Source organism: Vanacampus margaritifer, chromosome 12 (genome assembly GCF_051991255.1).
Source record: "Vanacampus margaritifer isolate UIUO_Vmar chromosome 12, RoL_Vmar_1.0, whole genome shotgun sequence".
In the NCBI taxonomy this organism is placed as follows: Eukaryota; Metazoa; Chordata; class Actinopteri; order Syngnathiformes; family Syngnathidae; genus Vanacampus; species Vanacampus margaritifer.
In genome coordinates this window covers 4,315,721-4,343,262 of record NC_135443.1, presented here as the reverse complement: position 1 = coordinate 4,343,262, position 27,542 = coordinate 4,315,721, and the positions used below count along the sequence as shown (strand labels likewise).

General features: G+C 38.9%; 1 protein-coding gene and 1 long non-coding RNA gene across 2 annotated transcripts in view; one reads left to right on the top strand and one right to left on the bottom strand.

Moving 5' to 3' along the window:
• Positions 1–7,469, bottom strand: part of LOC144061395 (uncharacterized) — a 47,584-nt gene extending 40,115 nt beyond the window's left edge. The window contains exon 1 of the long non-coding RNA XR_013296177.1: positions 7,353–7,469. This is a non-coding gene — a long non-coding RNA (uncharacterized LOC144061395). The remainder of the gene's footprint in view (positions 1–7,352) is intronic.
• Positions 1–27,127, top strand: part of adam12b (ADAM metallopeptidase domain 12b) — a 67,316-nt gene extending 40,189 nt beyond the window's left edge. Inside the window, exons 10-23 of the mRNA XM_077581797.1 lie at positions 535–619; positions 1,805–1,953; positions 7,669–7,846; positions 11,726–11,815; positions 12,637–12,832; positions 12,915–13,023; positions 14,252–14,450; positions 14,867–14,944; positions 17,820–17,928; positions 18,140–18,278; positions 18,382–18,496; positions 19,352–19,627; positions 24,996–25,171; positions 26,020–27,127. Of these exons, the coding sequence (XP_077437923.1) occupies positions 535–619; positions 1,805–1,953; positions 7,669–7,846; positions 11,726–11,815; positions 12,637–12,832; positions 12,915–13,023; positions 14,252–14,450; positions 14,867–14,944; positions 17,820–17,928; positions 18,140–18,278; positions 18,382–18,496; positions 19,352–19,627; positions 24,996–25,171; positions 26,020–26,071 (1,951 nt within the window). The 3' untranslated portion in view covers positions 26,072–27,127. The remainder of the gene's footprint in view (positions 1–534; positions 620–1,804; positions 1,954–7,668; positions 7,847–11,725; positions 11,816–12,636; positions 12,833–12,914; positions 13,024–14,251; positions 14,451–14,866; positions 14,945–17,819; positions 17,929–18,139; positions 18,279–18,381; positions 18,497–19,351; positions 19,628–24,995; positions 25,172–26,019) is intronic.
• The last annotated feature ends 415 nt before the right edge of the window (positions 27,128–27,542 follow it).

The following is a 27,542-nucleotide window of genomic DNA, read 5'->3' as shown; positions in this document are numbered from 1 at the left end:
CTGTGAGCCGTTCTATTAAACAAACAGGTCTGTTTCATGTTTGAACAGCATTGAAATAAAATGTTAAGGCTTAATGTTCCATTAATTTAGCATTCTTCCATGCTTTAAGAGTGAACCCTAATTTTGTTGAATATTTCCATCAAAAATTGATCTTAAAAAATCGATTCGGCTGCATATTGAATCGATACGAGAATTGTGCGCTGTAATATCGCGATATAGTGACAAATTGTTTTTTTTGCTATTGTTTTTTTACCACCCCTAAAATCTACACTCTAAAAAGAGTAGGGTAAAAAATAACCCAAATATGGGTCAAAAATGGACCGATGGTCAACTTGTGATTCAAGTTGGGTCAAATGAACACATAAAGTGGATCGGTCCATTTTCCATCCATAATTGGGTTACCTTTGACCCAACTCTTTTTAGAGTGTACGAAGCACAGATTTGTTTGCGTTATTTTTTAAATTTGCCCCAAATGACATTGTGACTTACGTTTGAATAAACAATTGATGACTTAATCCTTGTGTCTTTTTGCAGCGGGGTCTACTTCCAGGGCACCACCATCGGCATGGCGCCCATCATGAGCATGTGCACGGCCGAGCAGTCCGGAGGCATCGTCATGGTGAGCCGCGACGCTTCAGCGCCTCCTCTCCCTCCCCCCCCCCGTCGCCTTTCATAAATCCAAAGAGGTGTTGACTCTCCGCCGCAAGGGCGTTCGTGCGCATCCCGACACGCCGCTATATGAAATGACATCATTTCGTAAAAAAGGTGAAACGACCTTGCCCGTCGCACGGTCGTTCAATTTTTCGCTGAGGTGTTTTTATTCGCACACACACGAAAAAGGAATTTACATTTTGATGATAAATGGCCGGTGCCAGCCCTCATTCCGATCACGACGTCTTTTTTTTTTTTGGTGTAAAAATGAGCTGCCAGCGCGGGCCCGGCTGTCCGATGGCAAAGTGGTTATCTGCTCCATGCCATTAGGCAGCGGCCCAGATGGACCTGCCCTCACGGTAATAGATGTGTCTTCTTCGGGCGCGACCTTCTCCAGATGTTTCTCGTCCCCGTTGCTTTATTGGCAGCAGATGGCTGCCGCCAAGATTAACTCATTCGCTGCCATTGACGGCTATAGACGTCAAAAATTCATTTCAAGTATTTCTATTAGTTTAACATTTTTTTTCCCGCTTTTGTTAACTAGCGTATGAAAACCTAGAAAAAATTTTTGTACATTTAAAATAGATAGAAAATGTGTGATTAATCATGAGTTAACTATTGAAGTCATGTGATAATTTTTTTTTAATCGCCTGACACCCCTAATTTTTAAGAATCTTTTCCTTTTTTTTTCTTTTTTTAAAGATAATTAAAAAAATGTCTGTTTTCATACAAAAAATTGTTAAACTAATAGAAATAGTTAAAAAAAATTTTTTTTACGTTTTTACAACTCCTGCACGACTTTCGACAATAGTTTTCAGACTGGATTCGGGTTTGAATTTCCTGCACTCTGTCTGCGAATATGACGTAGCGTGCATATTGTGTATTTGAAGAAGGGAGTGTGCAGTTTCATTTTTTGGCCACAAGTGGCAGAAGTGATCCCAAATTTACTGAAATCAGCAGCTTAAACATCCTTTTTTTTTATGTCATTTAACATTATTGTTATAATAGAGCATTCCACATGCATTCAAATATTAGCATTCAGCTATTAGCATTCAGCTATCCAGCATTCTTACGCAATTTCTCCAGAAACTGCACTTAGTCTATTTCATTATGCTCTACTCTTACTGTACTTTTTTCCGCATCCGTGCCACAGGATCACTCCGAGAACCCTTTGGGCGCGGCCGTGACGTTGGCTCACGAACTGGGCCACAATTTCGGCATGAATCACGACACGCCCGAGCGCGGCTGCGGCTGCAGGATGACGGTGGACCGCGGCGGCTGCATCATGACGCCCTCCACGGGGTGAGACGCCATCTTTTTTCCGTCTAATTCGCCTCACGTGAATGATTGGGGAATTGGGAGAGCAAGATAAGATTCGAACCCGGGACCTCCAAACTGCGAGGCAGACATGCTAACTGGCATGCTATCATGGTAACGCCTCATCTTGATCAAAGAATCATGTTGTTTTTGACTTGATGGGAATAGGGTTAAATTAGCCAGGGGTCAAAAATAACCCAATTTGACCCAATCAAATGGATCGGTCCATTTCTGACGCAAATTGTCAAACATTTTCTTGGCAAGTTTGTGGAAAAATTGTTTTCAGCCATTTTAGAGGGCTACCATTTTATCCAACACCGCCCCCTGCTGTCGACTGAAACTGGCGTCAAAGTGCCCTCACGCTCGCATTGGTCGTCATGGTAACAAAAGCCAGCCTTGCCATTGGCTCACTGGCTAGGTCACTTGTATGATGCAATCAGCTCCGAAAAGTGCTTGACAGGAAAATGGCTCCGTAATCTGTGCTCCATTTCTTCAAGAAATAGATCTCATTTAACGAGATGTATGGAGTCAGACTAGCTCATTTTCATCTGTAAACGATGTTGCAGATTCGCTACATACTGTAATCGCTCTTATCGCAAGACAGCCACACACACACACACACACACACGAGACACACGCTGTGGCCCGAGAGCAGAGACTGAAGCAGCTGCTCCAGTATTCCACCCACGTGGCCTGGGTCGAGGAGATAACAATGCAGCCGCGAGCGATGGACTCTCATGTTAGTAAACAGCAAAGCTGATAAGGCCGGTCCAGAGCGCAGCAACGGATTTTGACTCTCGCGTTGGAAGTTTTGCCCGGGCGGCTTTCCGCTCCATTGCTAAAACCAGACAGACTCTATCTAATATGCCGCTTGATATTTGGATTTTGGGGGAAAACCAAGTGTAATACAGTCGAACCTCAATGTTTCGATAGTTTTTTGAATTTGAAGTGGAATAATTGAAATTGTAGTTTTTGTTCATCGGCTATTGATTTCTCAGAATCTAATATGTAAATTGCATATAAATTAGAGGTGCATTGATTAATCATCTAATTGATTATCAAATTAGTCGCAAATTATTTTGATAATCGTTTAGATACCTTACTTTAATCGGTGCACATGCAAGCATTTTTAATTTAGCATTACATTAATTTAACATTTAGTATGCCTTTTATTTTATTTTATTTTTTTACAATATCTAGGTACAAGTAAATTAGATTAGATTTTTTTTTTTTAAATCTTTTTTATGAGTTTCTAACACTGGTACAATTTTGTATCATTTTTTATGGTAAAAAATGTCTTGGGATTTTACAGTAATGTCCTTTTTGAATACAGCGATAGATATTAGAAGTAGTTTTTTTTTAATCCGATTCATCAATTAGCCACCAAAATGATCAACAGATTAATCGATTTATTAAAATAATCATTAGTTGCAGCCCTAGTTTACCAAAATTCCGACAAGCCATCAATATGGTTCTAGTACACCCTTCATTCGTGTACTTTGAATTCAGACAACAGACAATAATGAGACCTTGCCTTGTGGGCACATCATTTAAAAAAGCCTCAAATACATAATTTACCCGACGATGAAAAATAATTGCCACGGATGAACTTAAAGTACCTTTTGAGCAGGCAGCCAAAAAAAGTGCTTTTTGACTTGTGTCTACTTCATCGTCAGGACAAGTGGAGTCATGGCGGGCATTCGGGAGGAACGACGATATGATCCAAACACGGCAGCATGAGTCACAGTGCTGATGAATTATTCAAACAAATCATAACTCGTTATTATATCATGACGTTTTATTTTTTTTATCTAGTTTATCTATGGCGATGAGGTCATACAGTAAATGTAGCGGTGTGGTTGTGTGCCCACTTTTTTTTTTTTTTTTTTTTGGAGGGGTTCTCTTACTTTAAACTTGCTCACGGGGGAGAGGACGGCCTTGCATCCAAATGATGTGATTATCGGTGGCACTGCCGGCTGCAATCAGGATGACGGCGAGAGGTGCTTTTACGCCTCGGCGCGCACACAGCCGACGAGTCAAACGAGGAAGCCCGACATCTCTCAAGCCGCGTACACGCATACTGATCATTGGACCAAATTGGAGTATTTTTCCCCGATTGTTGGATGTGACACGTTAGTTGTGGTATGAAGTGTGTTAAAAGTTTGTTTCTTCATATTTAGTTAGTTTTCATTAGTAATTATTTTTTTAGAACGATATGTTTTTTTGTCTTTATTTCTTCAAAAATGCTCAAAAGTTTTTATTAGTTTTAATGTTAGTTTTAGTTTTTTACATGGAGTATTTGTCGAATGCCAGATATTTAAAAAAAACAACTAAATATTTTGTAATAAAGGAAAAATATAATAAACTCCAAAAGCTCGCATATGAAATTGACAAAGATGAAAACGAAGGACATTTTCATCATAATTATATTTAGTTCTAATTAGTTTTATAAATGTTTCATTAATGATTTTTTAAGCACTCGTTTTTATTTCATTTCATTAATGATTTTATTATTTATTTATTTTTTACATTTTAGTTTTCATGTTTTCATTAGTTTTCGTCAACTGTAATTACCTTGGCGTACACACGTTGATAATCGGGCTGGTTAGAGTGATTTTAATTTAATTTATTCAGAAATCAGCCTCTGCCGACAATCATAAATGTTAAACATGTTCAATATTTCTGATTGCAAATTCAGACGATAGCCAATCGTGAAGCGACAACAGTCATCCACAACAAAGAAATTGCAACAAAACGAGTTCGCAACTGTAGTGTAGATTCCAGATGAGCTAACAGTTAGCCTAGCGCATTCTACTACTACTCTTTGTATTTTCCGGCAGTCTGGATCCCCTTTAGTACCATGCTGCCCCTCGCAGGTCAGTGTGGGTACTACAACGGAACTCATCCCCGCCCCACTTTAGTCTGTGGTGAAGTAGGAAGAAAGGAACCAAACGAGTGCACCTTCATGACAGGCCTCATTAATGGAATTCGTAGGCATCAAGAGCCGCATTACTTGCGTAGAATTTGCACAAATAGCTGTCAAATTGAGATTAAGCAAGATGGTGGATGTCATTCGCAAAAAGACATCCCGATGTTTGCACAACGTGTCCTTTCTTTTAATCAAAAAATGGTGTCACAGACGAACATTTGCTAAAAGGTCAGACGTGTCTCCTCTTGTTAGCCGGGACTAAATATTTGTCGCTCGGCAGCCGCACAGTCACCGCGGGAAAAAAACGCTTTCACTCTCATCCGAGTCAAGTCTGAAGCTGGCAATCAAGTGACAGGGCGCTTTGATTTTGGCTCTCCTTATTCAACATCTACCTCACGTCCTCGTTCAGTCGTTTATTTATCAGTGAGATGGAGAACTTTTGAGAACTTTCAGTGGGATTGCAGTGTCTAGGCGGCTCGTTTTGGACTTTCTGAAGCGGTAAAGTCGAAAGTTTTGTCCGCTGAGGGTTGCATACAGAAGAGTGCCAGAACAGAATACAGTTGCCACTTGGACGATATTAACCGTGCTAAAACCAACCCAAAATATGCTGAATGGTCAAATAAGTGGTAACTCAATTTACCGGTGATCTGATTTAGGAGTTTTTCGGTAGAGATAGACCGATATGGTTTTTTTCAAAACCGATAATTAGTAGCAAAGGAGGCCGATGACCGATATTTGGAGCCGATATTCATTTTCAGTAAAAGGGAAAAAAATATTGAATTTTTGGGAAAAAATAGAAATTCCAGTTCTTGACTTGAATTTATTGAACAAATTTTCAGATTTGCAAAATATTCATTTTTGTTAATCCTTAATTATAAAATACACAATTATTTGTTTTAAAATTCTAACAAGTTCCGGGAGTTCCCATGGTCATCAGCACATCTTAAAAAAAATAATAAAATAAAATAGCTCTGTATTAATTTCTCCAATAAAGTTTTCCAAAATCACACTCAATGTGTGCTTGCATACATTTTTTATATATATTTTTATAATATTTTTCATTGCTGTAGTGTACAAAAGCACAGTATTGTGTGTGTGTGTGTGTGTTTTTTTAGTATGAGGTCCTTTTTTTTTTTTTTTTTACCTATTTTTTGCCAACTTCCCCACAATATCGTGATAATTATCGTATCGTGACCTTTATATCGTGAATAAAATTGTATCGGGATGTACGGATATCGTTACATCCCTACCGATAATCGGTCTATCTCTAATTTTCGTTATACTAGCTGCCAATATAGCAGGCGAGGGCAAGTGCAAACCGGGGAGGTTGCACGTGTTCGGAGGCAGAAGGCAAAAAGATTTTTTGATTTTTTTTTATTGCCAAAAAATGTAGGTGTTAACCTTCCTTTCAAAGAGGATTTAACTGTCTTCTTCCGGACTTAGCCCACATTCAGGGTATTTTGTGATTTCCAACCACTTCAATCTACCATCAGATGTAGTATATCATGTGAACGCCCAACTGCAGGAAATCTTAGCCGATATGGAAAAGTGCGCGTTGGATGATTCTCAAATCCCGCCCTCTCCACGCCAACAACACGATCAATGCCAGTCACCACACGAATATAAATGAGCTACGTTGATCCATGCTAAGTGAAGGTTTGTTCCACAGACTAAAATCCATCTAGTCAAGCAGAGATATAAACAAAAGCCACTCACTGAAGAATCCACGGGTGATCGTTAATTAACATTTTTCTTCTCACTTGATGAGCATTTCAAAGTGATCCTCACACGGTAATCAATAAACCCGAATGAGAGCAAGATGGAGCAGTGAAATCTTAGCCCGCCGAAGCCTTCCTAAGGCGTGAGATATTATCTTCAGCCGTGTTTTTATTTTCACTGCGACTGAAAAAGGGGCTGGCTAATTAAAAGGCGCCTAATTGTTGTGCTCGGCCAAATTAGTTCCGCTTGGGCAAGCTATCCACCTGGAGACGCCGCGGGGCTTCGAGCCAATATTATCCAAGGAAGTCGACACTTTCTGCTTGGCTCACTTTCTCTAGCCGGTGGCCTCAGCTGTCATAATAAACACGTTCGATGTAGAGCCACTCCTAACTCAGCTCATCTTGGGATACGTTTTTTGGAAAGGGTCTGTTTTTTGCATTTATTGTGGTTAAGCATGCCGTCAGAACTGTACAAAATACAGAAAACACCATATTAAAGAGAGCTAAAAAGAATTTTCATAGAGAACATAAAGATATAAACAATCAAAACATAACTTCAATTTTTCCATACAGCCCTGTTAACATCCAGTAAATAAGCCTGCTAACATGCTAACGGTGATAGCGTGCTAACGAGCTAGCGCTAGCGTGCTAGCGAGCTAACAGCAGTACACTACTGTACTTCCAAAAGGCATCGTAAATACTAACAGAAAGAACGCAAATGCTTGCAAATAGTTTACCTTATTGGCCGCATGTACTAGAGAGGAGTAAAGTAGCTTCTTCCAACCGCTACAACAGCAGCTCTTCAGGCTGGCTTGCCATCGTCTTACCAGGAATGACATAGCAGTGCGTCAATCATTAGTGTCCCCATACAACACGCACATAACGAACATTGGTTCCACTATAAAAACAAACCCTTGAAACAACATCATTCTTACAAATACACAAAATAAATCTTTATATTTACGATTCAATCAAATTAAACAAATATTATTCTAAAGCTGACTAATAGCAGCTACATTATGGTTGACCTTGTGTCAACTGTGCTCCTGCTAGGTATCCGTTCCCCACCGTGTTCAGCACGTGCAGCAAGAAGGACCTCGCAGCCAGTTTGGAGAAAGGCGTGGGCATGTGCCTCTACAACATGCCCGAGGTCAAGGTGCTCTACGGGGGTCAGAAGTGCGGCAACGGCTACGTGGAGGAAGGGGAGGAGTGTGATTGCGGGGAACCCGAGGTAAGGACGAGGCGGGGTCCGTCTTCTAACAGGCTGCCGGTTACAATGTCATTTCCTGAAGGAATCAGAAAAGTATTACTTTTTGTCACTCACTGTTCATGTTTACAGAAATAGCTTAATCAAACATTGTATGTTTTAACACAAAAATGGTCAACCAATCAAACGCTATAATTGTGTTGTCTAATGAAAGCCTGTTAGTTTAAATGCTAACATAACGTAAAATGTCGTAGATGGGCTAATTTAAATGAACATAGATAAACTTTCACACACACACAGCAAGTGTTCAACAAAAACAAAAATGTTTAACAAAGCAATTACGTTAGCTTCATGCTATTGTGTAACGGAGGTTAGCATAGATGTTACAATTATGAACTTTAAAAAAAACACATACAGAGGATACAATCAGAGAATTTACCTTGTATATCTGAACACTGACATCTTCAACCAAACCATATATCTTTGTCAAACGTCTGTTAGCTTTGTGCTAACATGTAATGCAAAATGCTATATACAGGCTAATGGAAATTTGCCTCGATGTCACAGTGATTATAAACCTCCAACAAGCACAGTAAAACTACTTTACTGTCATACAATTATGAAGTCAGTTTTACCACAGTTGTTAGGAAACTAAAATCAAATCAAAATTAAGTTAAAGTACTTAATATTCATACACGTATAAAGAGACGTTAACCACTGTATAATTAAAAGTAGGAAGACAAAACATGTGATTTTGTCTTACGAAAGCCCATTAGCTTCATGCGATGCGAAACGCCATAAATGGGCTAACATAAATTAGCATAGATGTCATATATCATCTCACCTTGTATGTTTGAACACTGAAATCTTCAACCAAACCACATATTTTTTCAAACGTCTGTTAGCCTCGTGCTAACATATAACGCAAAATGCTATATAGAGGCTAATGGAAATTAGCCTCGATGTCACAGGTTAACCACGGCATAATTAAAAGTAGGAAGACGAGCCATCTGATTTTGTCTTACATAAGTCCATTAGCTTCATGCTATCATATCATGCGAAACGCCTTCAATCGGCTAACATAAATTAGCATAGATGTCATCTCATTTTTAATGTTTACCATCAACTTTGCAGTTTCCCCTCACACTTGATACTTATTGTGACCTATGATGTTACTATAAATGTGTTTTTTTAAAGAAACAAAAGCACAGCTAGCCACGCTAGTTGTCGTTTCCAGCTCTTTTCCTTCCATGGCAGCTTGTGCGAGCCCCGCCGCCCGGTGGTCAGTCACTGGTGTGACAGGCTATCGCGCTAGTGTCATTTCCCAGTCACAGGCCCATTCATCAAGCCGCTCTCGGGTGGTGTGACGAAAAAGAGAAAGTTTGATCGGGTCCAGGCCGAAATAAAACTTTCCCTCAGCTTTTGTCGCCGCCACACCAGCACACGCATACATGGACTAATAAAAACACTGTGGGGCACCTTGCGGGGCGCATGACTGCAGCTGCTCGTCTCTTAGGAAAACGACTCAGGCACAAACTGTGTGACAAAGGTTTCAGTGATTGATCATCGTCTTTATTTATTTATTTTTGATACAAATGGACCCCCCCCCCCCCCCCCCCGTAGAGCGCGGACCTCCCTCAAGGCTGAACAATTCTAATTTCAATCCGCACCTCCAAAGACACACGACTACTAGTTATTAGCACTTATGCATTATTCATTCAAGAAGTGAGGTGTCTAAAAATGCCCTTGGGATTCTTCCTTTGCTCGAGTAAGCTAGTCAGAATATTAAGGACACCGTCAATGATATTCGGTGCGTTTCACACTAATCAAGGTTTTTCACAGTGCCATTCAAAAATGACCATATGATGATTATAAATATATATATATATATATAAATATACTGTTTTAAATGAAAAATAGTTTCATACTTATTTTTATTTTTTTTTATTTTTTTTATGTTAACATTTTTAGAGAAGTCAAAAATGTTCTTTCTAATATGTTGTGTAAGCCTCAAACATGGCATTCTGATTAACGTAATAATGTTTATGTGGAATATGAATTCTACCCGTTTTTGTCCATCTCAAGGAGCGGCTATTTTGCCGCTTGTTGTTGACTGAAAATGATATCGCAGTTGCGCAGGGATCAGTCAACGACCAATCACGATTCAAAGGTTTTCTGGGTTTGTCATGTAGTCATGTGATTAATTACAATTAATTAATTTTTAAAAATCTTTTCTTCTTTTTTTTTTTTTTTTAAGAATTTTTTTTTTTCAAGAAAAAATTATTTAAAAAATTAGGGGCGTCAGGCAATTAATATTAGTAATCGTAATTAATCGCATGACTTCACTTGTTAACTCACGATTAATCACAAATTTGATATCTGTTCGAAATGTACATTTTTTGGGGGGGTGGGGGGGTTCATACTCTTGTTAACAAAAGTTAAAAAAAAATAACGTTAAACTAATAGAAATAGTTCAAAAGATTTTTTGACGTCTATAGCCGTCAATGGCAGTGAATGAGTTAAGTACAATTTTATTCAACTTTTATTTACATTTTTTAAAATTTTCTAAATGTCAATGTAGTGTTTATGTTCAACTGTGTTACAGTGGCTTGCCTTAGAATAACATTAAATTGAATTAAACCTCCTTTTTTGCTGCACACTTAGACTTAATGCGGTACTCTTATTTGAATATTATTTATCATGGTAGCTACGTAGTTTCGGGAAAACTCGTCGACCTTCAGGTTGCAGTGTCATTTGTGCAAAATGTCGCCTGCTCTTTGATGTGCAGGCGCGCTCGACTCGTCCTCGGAGATGAAAGCCGCCTTTTGTGTCCTTTCCAAAGCAAAAAAGGCTTCTGACAGGGCCGAGAGATAAACAGTCGATCTCCCTTCAGCTGTCAGATTGCAACGCTCCCCTCCGATACCTCCGAGACCCAGCCAACATCCGCACCGAGACCACAAAACCCAGTTAAATTCTTCTGCGTGATGGTGCAATGCGTGACTTACTCGGAGAAATAAAGCTGATGTGTTTTGGCATCTAATAAAAGATAAAAATCGCCCCAGGGTATTTTACTCCTCTCTCGGGTTCTCTCTGGAGGGGGAGGGGCTGGTCTTGTCACTGTGGAGAATCTTTGCCTCAGAAAGTCCTGTCCATCGTGGACCAAGTCAGTTTATGTCACATCACACATGAAGACCTCCAGAGAGAGGTCTGCACTCCCAATTAAGTTCTTCTCCAAGTCCCATGAGGGGTCCACGAGTCCTAAATGTGAAACATATGAGACCCCGATCTAGTTCTAAAGATCAGATCCCCAGACGACGTTGGCTTTGACAGGAGTTTCTCCAGAGTGGAGATCTAGTCCATATGTTGCTTAACATTTTTCATGCTTGGGCTGGTTTTATGTAAAGCAAAAAAAACAAAAAAAAAAACAAATTCAATTTGCACTATTTAATTCATTTGTAAAGAAAGAAAAGGCAATCTAAAAACTAACATAGAAACAAACACATATGTTACTTACAGTGGATATAAAAAGTCTACACACCCCAGTTCAAAAGTCAAGTTTTTGTAATTGACTCAATTGCTCCCAAAAACGTATAAATACGTTCTATTTTGAATATTACCATACTCCCAAAGACGTATTCATGTTTTTGATGTGTGTTTTTTAATGCTTTTTTGGCTTTGATGCACACTGAACTGAAGAGAACACTTGAAGCAATGGTAGTTATTACAAAAACGGCCAGCAGGTGGCAGTAGATTATAAGAGATCAACCAGGGCCACGTTGAAAAACAGCTCAGTTACCCACAGTTCTAAACAGATTTTGAATAATGATGAAACTTAGCTATATTCTAATGCTAATTAGAGCTAAATAGTTTCAACTTGTTGTCTTTTTGCCGTCCTCCTTAAAGGAATGTTTGAATCCGTGCTGCAACGCCACGACGTGCACGCTGAAAGGAGACGCCGTGTGCGCCCACGGACAATGCTGCGACGACTGCCAGGTGACGCCTCCGCTCGCTGGCCTGACATTGACAAATGATGCTGTCGAAAGTGAGGTGCACACATGCCGGATTGTTAGAATTTGAGCGTTTGCGTTGGGAAGGGAAATTTCAAAACATCAAATGGAAGTAGATGGCATAGCAATAATGTTTTGGATTATTTATTTAACTCATTCAAACCCAAAAGCATGTAGATATATTTTTTTAATACTTTGACCTTCACTCCCAAAAACGTATTTATATGTTTTGTTTTTTTTGTTTTTTATGCAAGAGCGAACAGAAGGCTTTGATGCAGCTTCTGGCATTACAGTTATTATAAAAATGGTGGCAGTAGAGTATAAGAGATCAGCCAGGGCCATGTTGCAACAAGCTCTTTTTGCTAGTGTTTTCAATAATGATGAAACTTAGCTACATTCTAATGCTAATTGCTGCAAAACTGAAACAGATACATTTTTTTTTAGTTAGTGACAGTTTTTTTTTTCAAGGCTGATACTGATACCGATTATTAGTAGTCAAGCAGGTATAAATTTGCAGTAAAAGAGAAAATATTAGCGTCAAATTAAAAAAACTAACTTTTTCTTATAATTTTAAAAATAAAGAATTGAGAGCCTTGTTTGAAAAATTATAACAAAAATCGCAAAATAAATAAATTAATTAATTAATAAATTTAAAAAAAAAAAAAAGCGAGCTTCCGGGTTTATAAAGTTTTCTACTGCAATTAGTTTTCCAAAGTTTCAACAAAAAAAAGGCTGGGAGTGAATGAGTAAAAAAAAAAAAAAAAAAAAAAAAAAACTAAAATGGAAAAAACAATTTGATTTTTCCAGCTGAAGCCAGCGGGCACCATGTGCCGCGAGTCGGGCAACTCCTGCGACCTGCCCGAGTTCTGCACGGGCGGCGACCCCCACTGCCCGGCCAACGTTTATCTCCACGACGGTCACGCCTGCCACGCCGTGGACGGCTACTGCTACAACGGCATCTGTCAGACCCACGAGCAGCAATGCATCACCCTGTGGGGTCCAGGTCGCTTTTTTTTCTCGACGTTGGACTTTGAACGCCCCTCTTTGTATCAGTTATGTTTGAACCCGTGCCGACTCGTGCGCAGGAGCCAAGCCAGCGCCGGGGATCTGCTTTGAGCGAGTCAACTCGGCGGGGGATCCTTACGGGAACTGCGGGAAGGATTCCAAAGGCTCCTTTGCCAAATGCGATGCAAGGTGGGGGTCTGCAGCTGCGACGGTGGGGTTGCGGCAGGGCTGGGCCAACCTCGTGCTCATTGGCCGCATTTGATTTTGAAAACAGACAGGTGGGCCTGGTAATTCATAGAGGAAAAAATGATACACAAAGCGTGTTAGCTTCAAGCTGTTTATTTGATAGCTGACTGTAAAACTAACACATAAAGCAAAAATAAAATTCTATATTTAAAAACTAAAACATCCAACCAAAAGATACATTTTGTCTCACAAAAGTCCAGCAGCTTAATGTTAACATTAAATGTGAAACGCTATATACGGGCTAACATTAGCATAGATGTCACTGTAATGATCAACTTTCAAACAACTGCTACTTTAACACACACGCGGCGAAGCAACACATACAAACGGCACGCAACGATACTCCCAAGCGTGTACCCTCTCTGATTTGTGGGAACAGCAATTATTACCTGTGCTTAGTTAGGGACCTTCTCTGCCTCTTATTGTTGCTGTTCATTTAAATGTTGGCTTCATTGGTGTCATTAGCAATCGTCATGTTATATATGCAATAAGCCATCTTCAAACTTAATCAATGAATCTGACTGCTAATTGGTTGATTTCTCTAATCAAGTACGCTGCAATGACTGTCAAATTCATATTTTTGACAATAAAAAAATATATATATGTAAAGATTTTTTTTAAATCCAAAACAGGAATAAAATATATTTTTATTTATACTTTTAACATACAGTACAGTTTTTTTTAATTAATATTTTGCCCTTTTTTACAAACATAAACTACTTTTTCAAAGTAGTTGAAATCAATGAAAATTTACTTTTTGCAAAATTATTTAAGAAAAAAAAAGTACTTAATTATGAAAAAAAAAAGTACAAAAATAAGTGTTTTTTGTCACTCTGGGTCTTTTTTGAGTAATATATAAAAATAAGATTAATAGAAATAAATACAACTTATTAAACCAGCAATAAAATTGTATCGAACAACAAATTATGATTATGATGATTTTTAAAATTATTATTATCTATATTTTTTTGGTCTGCTTTCAGTCTCTAATGCTCTAATTATAAATACTTTTTTCTGGTAATGACATTCTTCTGGCTTCTGATTGGCTAAAATTACCTCCATGTTCTGTAAATGGGTACTTTTTTTTTCTTTTGCCTTTCATGTGGACAGATGTAAAAAAAAAAAAAAAAAAATTAAAAAATGATTTATGCATTTTTGTTGTCATATCCAGGGATGCGAAGTGTGGTAAAATCCAGTGCCAGGGTGGCGCCAACCGGCCTGTGATCGGCACCAATGCCGTTTCCATCGAAACCAACATCCCGCTCCAAGAGGGCGGTCGCATCCTGTGTCGAGGGACGCACGTTTACCTCGGGGACGACATGCCCGATCCGGGTCTGGTTCTGGCTGGCACCAAGTGCGGAGACGGGAGGGTGAGCTATCACCAAACGCAAAAACAATATATATCATAATGTAATGCTACTCTTAGTTTTTTTTTTTTTTTTTGTCAAGCTAAGCATATAGTAAATAAAAACACATTACTTAGCCTTTCAGTCCGATATGTCAATCCTAATGCAAAAATAGTAATTATGTTGAAGTCGTTTATCCTCTGCGTAGAGCGACTTAAATTGGTGTTTACTGAGGAGTTTGAGTACTTCCATCTTGTACTGGACGCAGGTGGCCAAGGCGGCACCAGCTGCTACCTTTAGCACACATGGAAAAGCAACACATAGGCCACAAACCTAACAAGTCACAAGACTCCCAAGCATATGTTGGCTCTGTGAATGCGAAATGCAGAAATAGTGGGGAGTCGCTATATTAGATCAATCTGCGTGCCATTTCTCGGCAGGTGTGTCTGAATCGCCAGTGCCAGAACGTCAGCGTCTTCGGCGTGCACGAGTGCTCGGGAAAGTGCAACGGACGTGGGGTGAGTGCAAAGTAGCGGGCAGCCAACTCAATATTTAATGAGGCCGCAGCGTGTCTTCCACTCTAATTGAGTCTTGAGCAAGTTGTCCGTTTAATCACTGCAGTTACTCGGTCAATTAAAAGCATGTTGACTTTACGTCCAACTTTATACACTTTTGCTTGTTTGAATGCGTTCTGGGAATCAAATCGTGACAATGGGTTTTAAAAGCTCGGTGTTTCCGTTTGCCGCGATAACAGTCGGTGTTTTTGGCAGTCATCGTAGTTTTGTTTTTGTTTTTTGGGACAAAAATGCTCATTAGTCACAATTTAGTCATTTCTTACTATGATCGACTAAATCCAGTGTCAGTCTCCAACTCAACTTTAGCCTGAAGCTAACAAAACAAAGATAACTTTTGCTTGAAGCTAGCTAGCAGCCTGTTTGAAGCTAGCTAGCAGCCAGTAGAGATGCTTTAAACTTTGAAATTTATCAAGAGCCGATTGTTTAGTAACATTTTATCTTGTTACGACTTGTTGTAACGAACCTTTGAATGAACACCAGCTGCATTTTCAACATCTGGTTGCCACACAAAAACTTTGACATGGCTCACCATGATTTAGTCACCGAAGAGCAGCCAAGCCAGTAGCCGTAACGTTAGCGTGATAATGAATTTCTAAAAATGTGTCAATTTTTTTTTTAAAATATATATACACTATAAGTATAAAAAATATTGTTACGAAATAAGTTTTAGAATTGCAAAATTGACCTTATTGTTTTAATTTAGCATCATTTTGCCACTTTTTTTTTTTTTTATGGAATACCGACAATTACGCTTTCCGCCCTGTTAGCTTAGTGGCTAAAATTTTCAACCTAAAAAAAGAAAATCAGAATACTGAACTAGAAATAGACTTTATAGACTTGTTTCTATATAATAAAAAAAAATCCAATTATATAATAGACGCCACAGCGTTCTTGTTGGCGTTGGCTTGACATTGTCTTGGGAGGAGGCGTGCTTGGATTGGCTGCGGAGGAAAATTCCCCTCCGTCATGAAGACATCAAGCTGCCGCTCATCAAACCTCCCTCGTTGTGTCTCTTAACCTCGCTAGCATCCAGCGTCCATCTATTGTGCAGCTGCGCAACTCCCCCTCAGTCACCTCCCTGCTCCTCCTCCCCAACATCAGCTCACTCGGGAATCCTCTTGGATCTATGGGAAGTCCCCTTTCGCTTACATGCATGGGCTGGACTCCCTTTTGCACATGTTCTTTCGTTTATATGACTTTTAGCCACATGTGTTCACTCACTACAAGCTTTTTTTTAAATTTTACATTGTTGTGAATGACACCAAATGATAGGCCAGAGCACTTTTGGCATGAATAATATCTCAGAGGAAAATACCCTGCTCAAGTTACCTCCGCCGGGTCTTGCAAATTAACGCTACTGCAGTGCGGTGCTCGTGGGCAAAACTAAACTAGTAGTTTTTGGAGTATTGTTTTTCTGAAAGTATAAGAAAGAGGCTGGTAAAGCTGAGGCAGTGATCGTACATTTCAACAGTTGTATTTTACAAATAATTGTATTTATGGATCAAAGAAAGCTATGAGAAAAGTGTTTATTTCTCATAAATTTGTGAGTTTTTTTCTCGCAAATTTGCCACTTTACAGTCTTGCAAATATTCACGTTTTTTTCTCGTAAATTTGTGAGTTTTTTTCTCGCAAATTTGCCACTTTATAATGTCGTAAATATTCAAGTTTTGTTCTCCTAACTTTGAGGTATTTTCGCAAATTTGCGAACTTTATAATGTCGCAAATGTGTGAGTTTATTTCTCGCAAATTTGTGAGTTTTTGTCTCGCAAATTTGCCACTTTATTATGTCGCAAATATTCACGTTTTTTTCTCGTAACTTAATGAGGTCTTTTTGCAAATTTGCCACTTTATAATGTCACAAATGTGTGAGTTTATTTCTCGCAAATTTGTGAGTTTTTGTCTCGCAAATTTGCCACTTTATAATGCCGCAAATATTCAAGTTTTTTTCTCATAACTTTGTTAGGTCTTTTCACAAATTTTCTGCCACTTTATGTCAGAAATGTGAGAGTTTATTTCTCGCAAATTTGTGAGTTTTTGTCTCGCAAATTTGCCACTTTATTATGTCGCAAATATTCACGTTTTTTTTCCGTAACTTTATGAGGTATTTTTGCAAATTTGCCACTTTATAATGTTACAAATGTGTGACTTTATTTCTCGCAAATTTGTGAGTTTTTGTCTTGCAAATTTGCCACTTTATAATGCCGCAAATATTCTAGTTTTTTTTTCTCGTAAATTTGTGTGTATTGTTGTGGTGGGGGTTGTCAGAATATTATCCCCGTCTAAAAAAAATAATTTATACATGACCTTAATACTTTGGTGTAGTTGCAAGCTTTTAGACAATAGTAGAAAAATGTGATGAATCGTGATTAACTCTTTGACTGCCAAAAACGTTAAATAACGTTTAGTAAAATCCTATGGAGGGGTGCCAAAGACGTTAAAAGACGTTTTTTTCCAAAACAGAGGTGAAACTAACCATTTTCTATTGTTGATTACTGAAAAACGGAATAAGGTAGAAACAAACTTTTTTTCTGATGAAAGATGAGAGTCCAATCTTCATCTATCATTTGGTAGTATGTGTGTTTCCATAGTCCAAACACATCATTTTCTGTGGACCTTGAAAGATCAGTCAAAATGCTTAAATCGGCTGGCACCCACGGCATCCCTTTTCTGAAAACGTCTGGCAGTCAAAGAGTTAAAGTTAAAGTTATGGAATTTTGGGCGATTCATTAGTGCTTAACAGCACTAATATATTGATATATGTGGTCTATTTATATAACAGATTTTGACCGTTTCGTCGTGTCATCCTTAACTGTTGCAGGTGTGCAACAACAAGAAGAACTGCCACTGCGAAGCGCACTGGGCGCCGCCGTTGTGCGAGGGGGCCGGCTTCGGCGGGAGCATCGACAGCGGTCCGACGAGACTGGCAGGTAACGCCACGCGATGATTTCATTGCTAAGCCACAGCTGTTATGTTTTACATCGCTTGCCTCGCCGTTGCGCTCTGAATTTCTTGGAACGACACAACTCCCAATTGGCCTCGGCAGTAAATCACAGCGCACGCTCTTTCCAAATATGACTCATCGTGAAACCACGACTCGCTTTTTAACGCTCCGTGCGTCTTGTCGTTATGCGGCGTCAGCCGACAGCGTGCTGGTCACCGCGGCCGTCCTGGTGGCCGCCAGCGGCCTGCTGCTGGCCAGCGGCCTCGTCTTCCTCAAGAGGAAGACGCTGCTGCGACTGCTTTTCACAAACAGGAAGAGCACGTTGGAGAAGCTCAGGTAAGGCTGCAAAATAACACGAAAGACCAAAAGTTAATGCTGTAATTCCCATAATAGAGGTGCACTCACAATGTCTAAAGTCCCTTTTTCTGACCTTTTCCAGATCCATCGAGGCCAAGAGGCCCACCAGCCCAGCCAGGAGCCAGTCCACCTGCAGACCATTACCGCAACGCAAACCTCCTCCCAAACCCTGTGGACTGGGAGCCAGCATTTACAAGGTGAGCCTTTTTCTTATCAGATCCATTTGCGCTTTGTTGACAAGCTGACGCGAAGGCGTGTCATCCATTCCGCTTCCCCTCAAAACAAATATTAATCAAGTTGACATTCCGTTACGATGAGCTCCTAAAAGCCAGCAGAGGTGATGAATGTTGGCAGCAGACAATGAAAACACGTTTTAATAATGACACGCAGAATTTGTTACGGACCGTTCTGGGATGTGTTAGTTAATGCGTGCGTGTGGAGTGTGCAACTTTTTTTTGGGAACGTCACCTCTAATGTTGTAAACTTTTATGACACACAAGTGTTTTTATATGTACTGAACTTCATGATGTCATCGTAGATCATTGTACTTTTGAAGACAAGCATGAGCTGAGGGAGGGTGGAAATGTTGAGTTTGCAGGATAGGTAGAGCTTGATGTCATCTGCGAAGCAATTCAAGTGAATATGGAATTCATGGGAAATGAGAAGCAGAGGGTGGGGGAGTGGCGTTGATAATAAAAAGCAGTGGCCCCAGGATAGAGCTCTGTGGAATACCTATAGAGCTGTCAGATGTAAACAACTTCAGGATGGATGGAGCGTGATTGCTGAATTTACGAAAAATGAGGCAGAGTGGATGGGGGCATTGATAATGAAGAGCCCCAGGACGGAGCCCTGGGGAATACCACTTGTGAGTGGGATGGTGTCGACTTTCACTGCCACAATCTGATATCTGCTTCTGCTTGGAGAAGTAAGCATGAATTGATCATGTGCTGCTTTTTGAGACTTTCATCCCAAACACCAAAAAATAAGGATCTCTAGTTTCAAAATATGAGTGTCAATCACAATTTTTGATTTTTTTTCCCCCCCGTGCTCAGCCGTCCCTCCTGAGTGCCGAGCCTCTGCTCCCGCCGCACAAGTTCCACTCGCACAGCTTGCGCCGCCTGCCGCTCTACCAGCCGCTGCACATCAGCCAGCCAATGCCCGTGTCGCTCAGCGTGGGCCAGCCCACCCTGCCGCCTCTGCCGGCCCGACACAGGCCGCCGCCAGCCCACCGTCGCGCCGACGCTCTGTCGCCGGCCGCCGTGCCGCCGGCCGCCGTGCCGCCTTTCCTCAGCCTTCCCCGCCAGCCCGCATCCTACCGGCTTGGCCAGGTTTGTGTCTAAAAAAAAATATATAAATGTGCTATTTTCCAACATGGCGTCCATCTTGTTATCAGGCCATATGTGTTTAGAGTAGGCTACAGTTACTTACTATACAGGTCATTAATGCCCTAGCATGTGGGAAAGGAGAGCTGTATTCAATGTTTGAATGCCTGCAAAATTTTCTTCTTTTTTTCTTCTTTTTTTTAAGTGATTAAATAAGTTTACGATGTGTTGTAAAAGTGTATTATTAAATAAAAAAATATTAATTTAATATATAATAATAATAATAATTTATATTAAAAAAAAAAAATTATATTTTAATTAAATATTTATGAAAAATAATAATTAAAATAAAAAATTATGCTGTTGCTCTACAAATTCCGTTTTGTTTTTTTTGGGGGGGGGGGGGGGGGGTTTCTACATTTTGGGACAAATACAAACCATTTCAGCTCATTCCAGCTCACTGTATATCATTCCAAATCATTTCATTCTGTCTTTCCGCCTTCACTCACAATTTCTCCACAAATTGCATTCTCTACTTTGCAATCATTAAGGCCATTGTTGCAGAATTGGCGGAGGATCCCTTGAGAAAAATCATATTACTTGTGCCCAATTAAGTTAGTTGCATGGGAGGAAAAATCAGGAAGTTCTCTCTTGATGGTACATTTGGGAATTAGTGAAATGTGAACATGCTTAAAACTAACCACGGAGTTATAAAAGATACTTTATTCAGACTTTTTCAATCACCATTTGTACCATTTGATTTGAAACAAGTTGAGCCCTAAATGACCTCACATGACTCGAGTATTCCCTCCCATGGAAATCACTTAAAAAAAATACAGGAAGCTTCCTTGCCCAACAAAACAATGCACCTTCCTCCTGATAGCCCCCACCCCCTCCCTGTCCTCGGCAGATGTGCAGAGTCAGCAATATCGAAAGCAGCGGAGACAATAAATTCCCCCCCCCCCCCCCCGTCTGCTTCAGTCGTTGCTCCAAATTCTAATTCACTTTGTGCGTCTGGTTTTTAGGACATTTGTATCGAGAGCACGCTGATGTGAAAGCGACGCTCTCGAGTGTCTGACCATGATTTCCCAAGATGCACCGCATCGAGGCGCGCGGACTAAATGCGCATTTAAGCCATCCCAAAAAGGCGGCCGTCTGCCTCCTAAAAAAGGACGGCGTGTCAAAACAAGGCGCGGGGGAGCAGATGGGTGTGCTCGTAATCAAGCGCAGAGACGACGTGTCACACACCGGCGAAGAGATTGAATCAAAAGGGCAGCGAGGGCGAGCCGAGCGGCAGGCGTCCGAGGAAAATGCGTTTAGCCGCTTATTGTGAGACGTGACGCCGCCTCTGTCACGGCTAATATTTGTGATTCGCAAAGGCTTCTTTAAAGGCTCGTCACGTCTTTGCGCAGAACACTCGTTGCTTTTCCAGCGCGTTCTGTCAGCGTTGCAGCAACAGATTGCATCAAAAATGCAAACTGCTTTACTTGCTGGAGTTTAGACGAATATGGAATCGATGTTCCCCGTGGGAAGTAATAGAAATGACATGAACTCAATCACTGCCATAAATTCATAAAAAAAATAAAAGATTGTTAAAAATTAGGGGCAAGAGGCGATTTTTTTTTTTTTTATTGTAATTAATCACATGACTTCACTAGTTAACTCACAATGAATCAAAACTTTTATATTGGTTCTAAATGTACAATAAAAAAATTCTAGGTTTTCATACTCTTTCTAACAAAAGTGGGGAAAAAATGTTAAAAAGAAATAATTAAAAATGAATTTTTGATGTTTATAGCCGTCAATGGCAGTGAATGAGTTAAAAAAAAAAAGATAAAAAATTAAAGTTTTTAATCGTAATTAATCGCATTGACTTCACTAGTTAACTCACAATTAATCACAACTTTTATATTGGTTCTAAATGTACAATAAAAAAAATTCTAGGTTTTCATACTCTTTCTAACAAAAGTGGGGAAAAAATGTTAAAAAGAAATAGTTAAAAATGAATTTTTGACGTTTATAGCCGTCAATGGCAGTGAATGAGTTAAAAAAAAAAAAGATAAAAAATTAAAGTTTTTAATCGTAATTAATCGCATTGACTTCACTAGTTAACTCACAATTAATCACAACTTTTATATTGGTTCTAAATGTACAATAAAAAAATCTAGGTTTTCATACTCTTTCTAACAAAAGTGGGGAAAAAATGTTAAAAAGAAATAGTTAAAAATGAATTTTTGACGTTTATAGCCGTCAATGGCAGTGAATGAGTTAAAAAAAAAAAAAAGATAAAAAATTAAAGTTTTTAATCGTAACTAATCGCATTGACTTCACTAGTTAACTCACAATTAATCACAACTTTTATATTGGTTCTAAATGTACAATAAAAAAATTCTAGGTTTTCATACTCTTTCTAACAAAAGTGGGGAAAAAATGTTAAAAAGAAATAGTTAAAAATGAATTTTTGACGTTTATAGCCGTCAATGGCAGTGAATGAGTTAAAAAAAAAAAAGATAAAAAATTAAAGTTTTTAATCGTAACTAATCGCATTGACTTCACTAGTTAACTCACAATTAATCACAACTTTTATATTGGTTCTAAATGTACAATAAAAAAATTCTAGGTTTTCATACTCTTTCTAACAAAAGTGGGGAAAAAATGTTAAAAAGAAATAGTTAAAAATTATTTTTTGACGTTTATAGCCGTAATGGCAGTGAATGAGTTAAAAATAAAAAATAAAAAGATAAAAAATTAAAGTTTCTAATCGTAATTAATCGCATTGACTTCACTAGTTAACTCACAATTAATCACAACTTTTATATTGGTTCTAAATGTACAATAAAAAAATTATAGGTTTTCTAGGTGAATGAGTAAAAAGAAAGAAAAAGATAAAAAATTCGGGGCATCAGGCGATTACTTTTTAATTGTAATTAATCGCATGACTTCACTAGTTAACTCGCGATTAATCACAAATTTAATAACGGTTCTAAATGTACAATAAAAAAAATCTAGGTTTTCATACTCTTGTTAACAAAAGTGGGGGGGGGAATGTCAAACTAATAGAAATAGTTCAAATGAATTTTTGACTTTTATAGCCGTCAATGGCAGTGAATGAGTTAATGTGTTCCGGCACCTCAGAATTGTTTTTAAATGATTTTAACAAGTTCATACAAACATATGGTAGTGACATGTCCGTCTACGCGTTGTTGTGCAGTTTGTGTTTAAATTTCCGTAGCTTAAAGGGGAAAGTCAAGTCAAAATATTTCTTTACAAAAATATGTTTCATGCTAGTGCTATTCATGTTAACATTGCGTTTGTGGAATATGGATTTGCGCACCACTGAGGTCTGATGCTACTTACTAGCTTCTTTCTCTACGGTACTTCTCAGTTAGCATTGAGCTAAAAACGACACAACACGCAATTCTGTTTTGACTTCAAACGTCAAGCGGGAGCAGCAATCAACATGCAGTTTTAAAAAAAAAAAAAAAAAAAAAAAAAAAACATTTTGAGGTTGAGCGTCCATAAATAGCGATTGAACACTGTAATAAGAAAAATATGATTCAGTCCTGATATTTTCGTTTCACTGTCAGTTTTTTCCATTAAGACAACCTAAAACCTCATTGTTGTCAGACGGCGCTCTGCTCTCCAGGGACCCGTCTGATCTCTTGTTCCTGGCAGCGAAATCATATCAAGATGGAGAATACTTTATCCACTTTTTTTTTTTTTTTTTTTTTGGACACCAAAGTGTTTGAGACACTGTGGGCGAGCGAACATTGTTAGAAAGCAGGTGAGCTGCCGCTGCCGCCTTGCTCGGAGGCTCTTCATCACCCACGCACCGCGGTGAGTGAAGAGCGGCCCTCTGGGAAGCGTCACTTCCTCGACAACATTCGCCCATTGTGTCCAAAAGGCTGCACCGTTTTCAACACAGCGCTTGCGTCGCGATCGCGTCGCCCGAGCCATCGTTCACGCTTAGTCAAGACCATCGCCACCGCTACAAACTGCCGACAGCGGCTTTGTGGGGGTGCTCATTTGCATATTGTTTTTCCACTAGTACAATCAATTACGGTAGTTTGTTTTTACATATTGTTATAAAGTTATTGTCCGTGGTGATAAAAAAAAAAAAAAGAAAAAAGGCTGAAAAACGCTCCTGTTCACTGTTTTGATGTCATCTTGTGGCATTTTTGGTGCTGAAGTGAGTTGAGGAGCTTCATTTGGACTTTAGTCCTTTGCCACCATCTAGTGTCATCTAAGGGTAAACACAGGACAGTTTTGTTTTGACTTTTTGGCCTATTCCTTGTTAGTTGCGAAACCTTTTTTTTTTTGGGGTTGGAGTTGAGTGGCTTCGTTAAAAAAAAAAAAAAAGTATTTTGCTATCATCTTGTGGCATCAAAAAAGCTTTTTATTTTCTTTCTCTTTGTTTTTAAATTAAATATATTTTTATCTTGTATTTAATTTGGAGATAACTTACATTTTTTCTGAAGAATACTTACTTTTTTTCATTTTTTGCTATTAACCAACATTATTTATTTTTTTTAAAAAGCAAATACATAACAGATTTTTATTTTCACTTTTTAAATTAAATATATTTTTAATTTATTTATTTTGGGGTAACTTACAATTTTTGTGACAAATGCTTCCTTTTTTTTTTCATTTTTGCTATTAACCAAATTGTTATTTTTATTTTGTATTTATTTTCAGGGTAACTTACAATTTTTGTGAAGAATGCTTTTTTTTTTTTCATTTTTGCTATTAACCAAAAATTTTAATTTAATTTTCAATTTAATTTGGCTCATTTATATGCATATTTTTCTATGCGCAGGCCAGCCAGAGTCCTATTCCCCAGGATAAACCTTTTGGGGGGCATCAATTTGTGTTACACTTTTTAAAAAACTATTAAATCCCACTTTTTAAATGCATTGTAAACCTATTTTAATATAGAGACAAACAATTGCAAGCACAATAGTTATGTAAAATACTGATTTATTTATTTGGTGTGGGTGAAGCGTGGCAGCAAAAATTCCCCAGAAAAGACAAAATTGTAAAAAAAAAATAATATATATATATATTTTTTTTATTTTTTTTTTATTTTTTTAGGCCCTGATACCAGTTTCCCTTAGCAACATGATATTTAATAGCAGTTTTTATCACGAATAGACCCACAAAAAAGTCTCAAGAACCCATGCCCGAGAAGACACAGGAAGTCGGCCATTTTTGTTCAAAGCAGCCATTTTAGTGTCTGCGTTTGTGTTATTGCTATCAGATGTGAACTTCACATACTTGACAGGACTTTTGAGTTTGACGTCGGAGCATGACACAGAATTTTATGAACTCGCCATGAATGGCAAAACTCTTAACCAAACTTCCTGGTCGTCCGCAGGACTTTGACAAACCGAGTCCTCCGCAGAAGCCGCTTCCCGCCGACCCGCTGGGCCGAAGCGCTCGCTTGGGTCACGGCGCCTCGGCGTTGGGCCTTCACGTCCCCGGGAGAGGACCGCTGCCCATCCCCATCCCCACCGTGCCCAAACCACCGCCCGCCATCCCGTTACCCAGCAGGTCGGTCCGGACTTTATTATTCAATGTCTGCTTCACGATATTCATTATTTCATTGGTCCTTAAACACGCCCACAATAAACATTTATTGTGGGAATGCTGGAAAACACGGTAATACTTCCGATTTACACCGTTCAAATTTCAACTTGCTTCATAAATTCACGCCTTCCGGGGTATATAATCGTCTGATTCCACATTACTTACAGCACTCGCACAATTTAACGTTAACTCATTCACTGCCATTGACGGCTATAAACGTCAAAATGTCATTTTAACTATTTCTATTAATTAAAAAAAAAAAAATCCCACGTTTTTAACAAGAATATGAAAACCTACAATGTTTTTATTGTACATTTAGAACAGATATAAAATTTGTGATTAATCGTGAGTTAACTGGTGAAATCATGCAATTAATTACGATTAAAAAATTTAATCGCCTGTTGCCCCTAATTTTTTATATTCTTTTTTTTTTTTTTAGGAATTAATGGCAGTGAATGAGTTAACTATCAACTTTTCTCCATTCATTTTCAATGGGACTGACATTGAACTTTTTGATGACACTTTTCAAAAATAAATACGCCATTAGCCATAAATTTTAACGAGGCGAGTTAGGTCAGTGCTTTGAGCAATTACCTCCCCCATGGAGAACGTGGGTTCAATCCCTGCTTGAACCACATTTTAGTACATTCGATGGTCTGATACCAACTGACTATCATATCAGGAAACGGATTATAATTTCTTCATCATTTCATCACTTTCAATTTCCTTCATTAGCATTTAGCTTAGCATTCAGCTATTAGCATTCCTAACGCTTCAACGCCGGACTAATGAAAATGTGTTGTTGGTTTCAGACCTGCACCAGTGTTGCCCTACAGACCACCAAAGACCCCCAAAGACTGCTGAGCATCTCCCAGATGGAGCGAGTTTCGCCCGCTCTCTCTTTTATTTGCACTAATTCATCACGAGGCTCAGCTGGACTGGTCGTCACGCCCGCAAAGGAGTATGTAAAAAAAAAATTTTAAAAAAAAGAGCGAGAGAAAAAAAAAAAAGAGCGACGGAATGGTCGTGTGTGTGACACTTTGGAAGCAAAAAAAAAACAAAGAAGGAAGAAAAAGACAGTGAGGTCACATGGTCAGTGGTGCTCTCCCTCTTCAAGGTGCTCTATCTTGTCCTCGCTCAGGTACCAAATGGACTATTTATTATTTGATTTGTGCACACTCTTCCTCACCAGGAAGACTGGATTGTTTATGTAGGAGGTGTTTTATACATTTAGGAAGCAAAATAATGTTTTATAACCTCACATGCAAGGACAAAAGGGAACCAAGTCACTTTGTCCACCTTAAATGAGCAAAATCAGTTCCTTCTGTGCATACAAGACGATTCATGGACTAATTGGATGGAAAAAAATGAAGACATTTGAAATTTTCCTCTACATATGTGATGCAGTTGTGGATCCATAATGACACAAATTATTATGGAGTTTACAGCCAAGTGTGATTTTTTTTTTTTTTTTTTTACCTCATACTTGTTCGTGTCCACCGAAATGCTCTTTTTGTCTCTGCAGCATCGCGTTTTGGATTTTTGGATGTATTTTCTCCTTGACCGCCGTTTTGCTCTTTTCCATCAGTGTTGAGCGACGCGTGCGATTAGGAAAAGTCGCAGCGCGCAGTTCTTGTTCAACCTTTTGTCTTTTTGCCGTTTGTACATCCTAAATGTGTCTGTGCTTTATTTGCATAAAAGCAACAAAAGCCATCTAAGAACCACTGGATGTGTCTATTATGATCATAAACTCTTCTTGGTGACTGGATGGGAGTCGTCACATGGTTCAAATGACATATTAATGCTTATGATGTGTTTTTTTCCTAGTTCTGACCTGAAAAGCGGTCGAGGCGAAAGTAAACAACCAAAATGGCAGTTGGTGATAAATAGTTTTTCTCCAGTAAACGTACCATCTCGCAATTTTGCTTCATTGTTTGTTTTTATCCTATTTCATAAGCTATCTAGTTTCATACTCGAGTAAATTGTGTTTTATTGTTCACGGTCTGTGTTTCCCCAAAGGGGTCGCCATTGTAGAGTGACGTCACTTGTAGTCCGCCGGTGAAGTCGGGTCCTTTTTTTTTTTTCTGTGTGTAATTTCCGAGTTCAAAGGGGCGTTCCCGTACACACTTCCTGGTTTGAACTCGGAAAAGTCCGACCTCCGACCATCCTTGAATGCAGCATAAACCTAACCCAACTATAAAACCAAAATTTGACCCTCAGAAAGGGGCCTTGAGTTGTGAAGACCGGCCAAAATGTCCCCAGAAAGCACAAAAAAAAAAACACGGACGTCCCACAGACGAGGAGCTCTCTCTCGTCTGAGGAATATTCTGTCCCA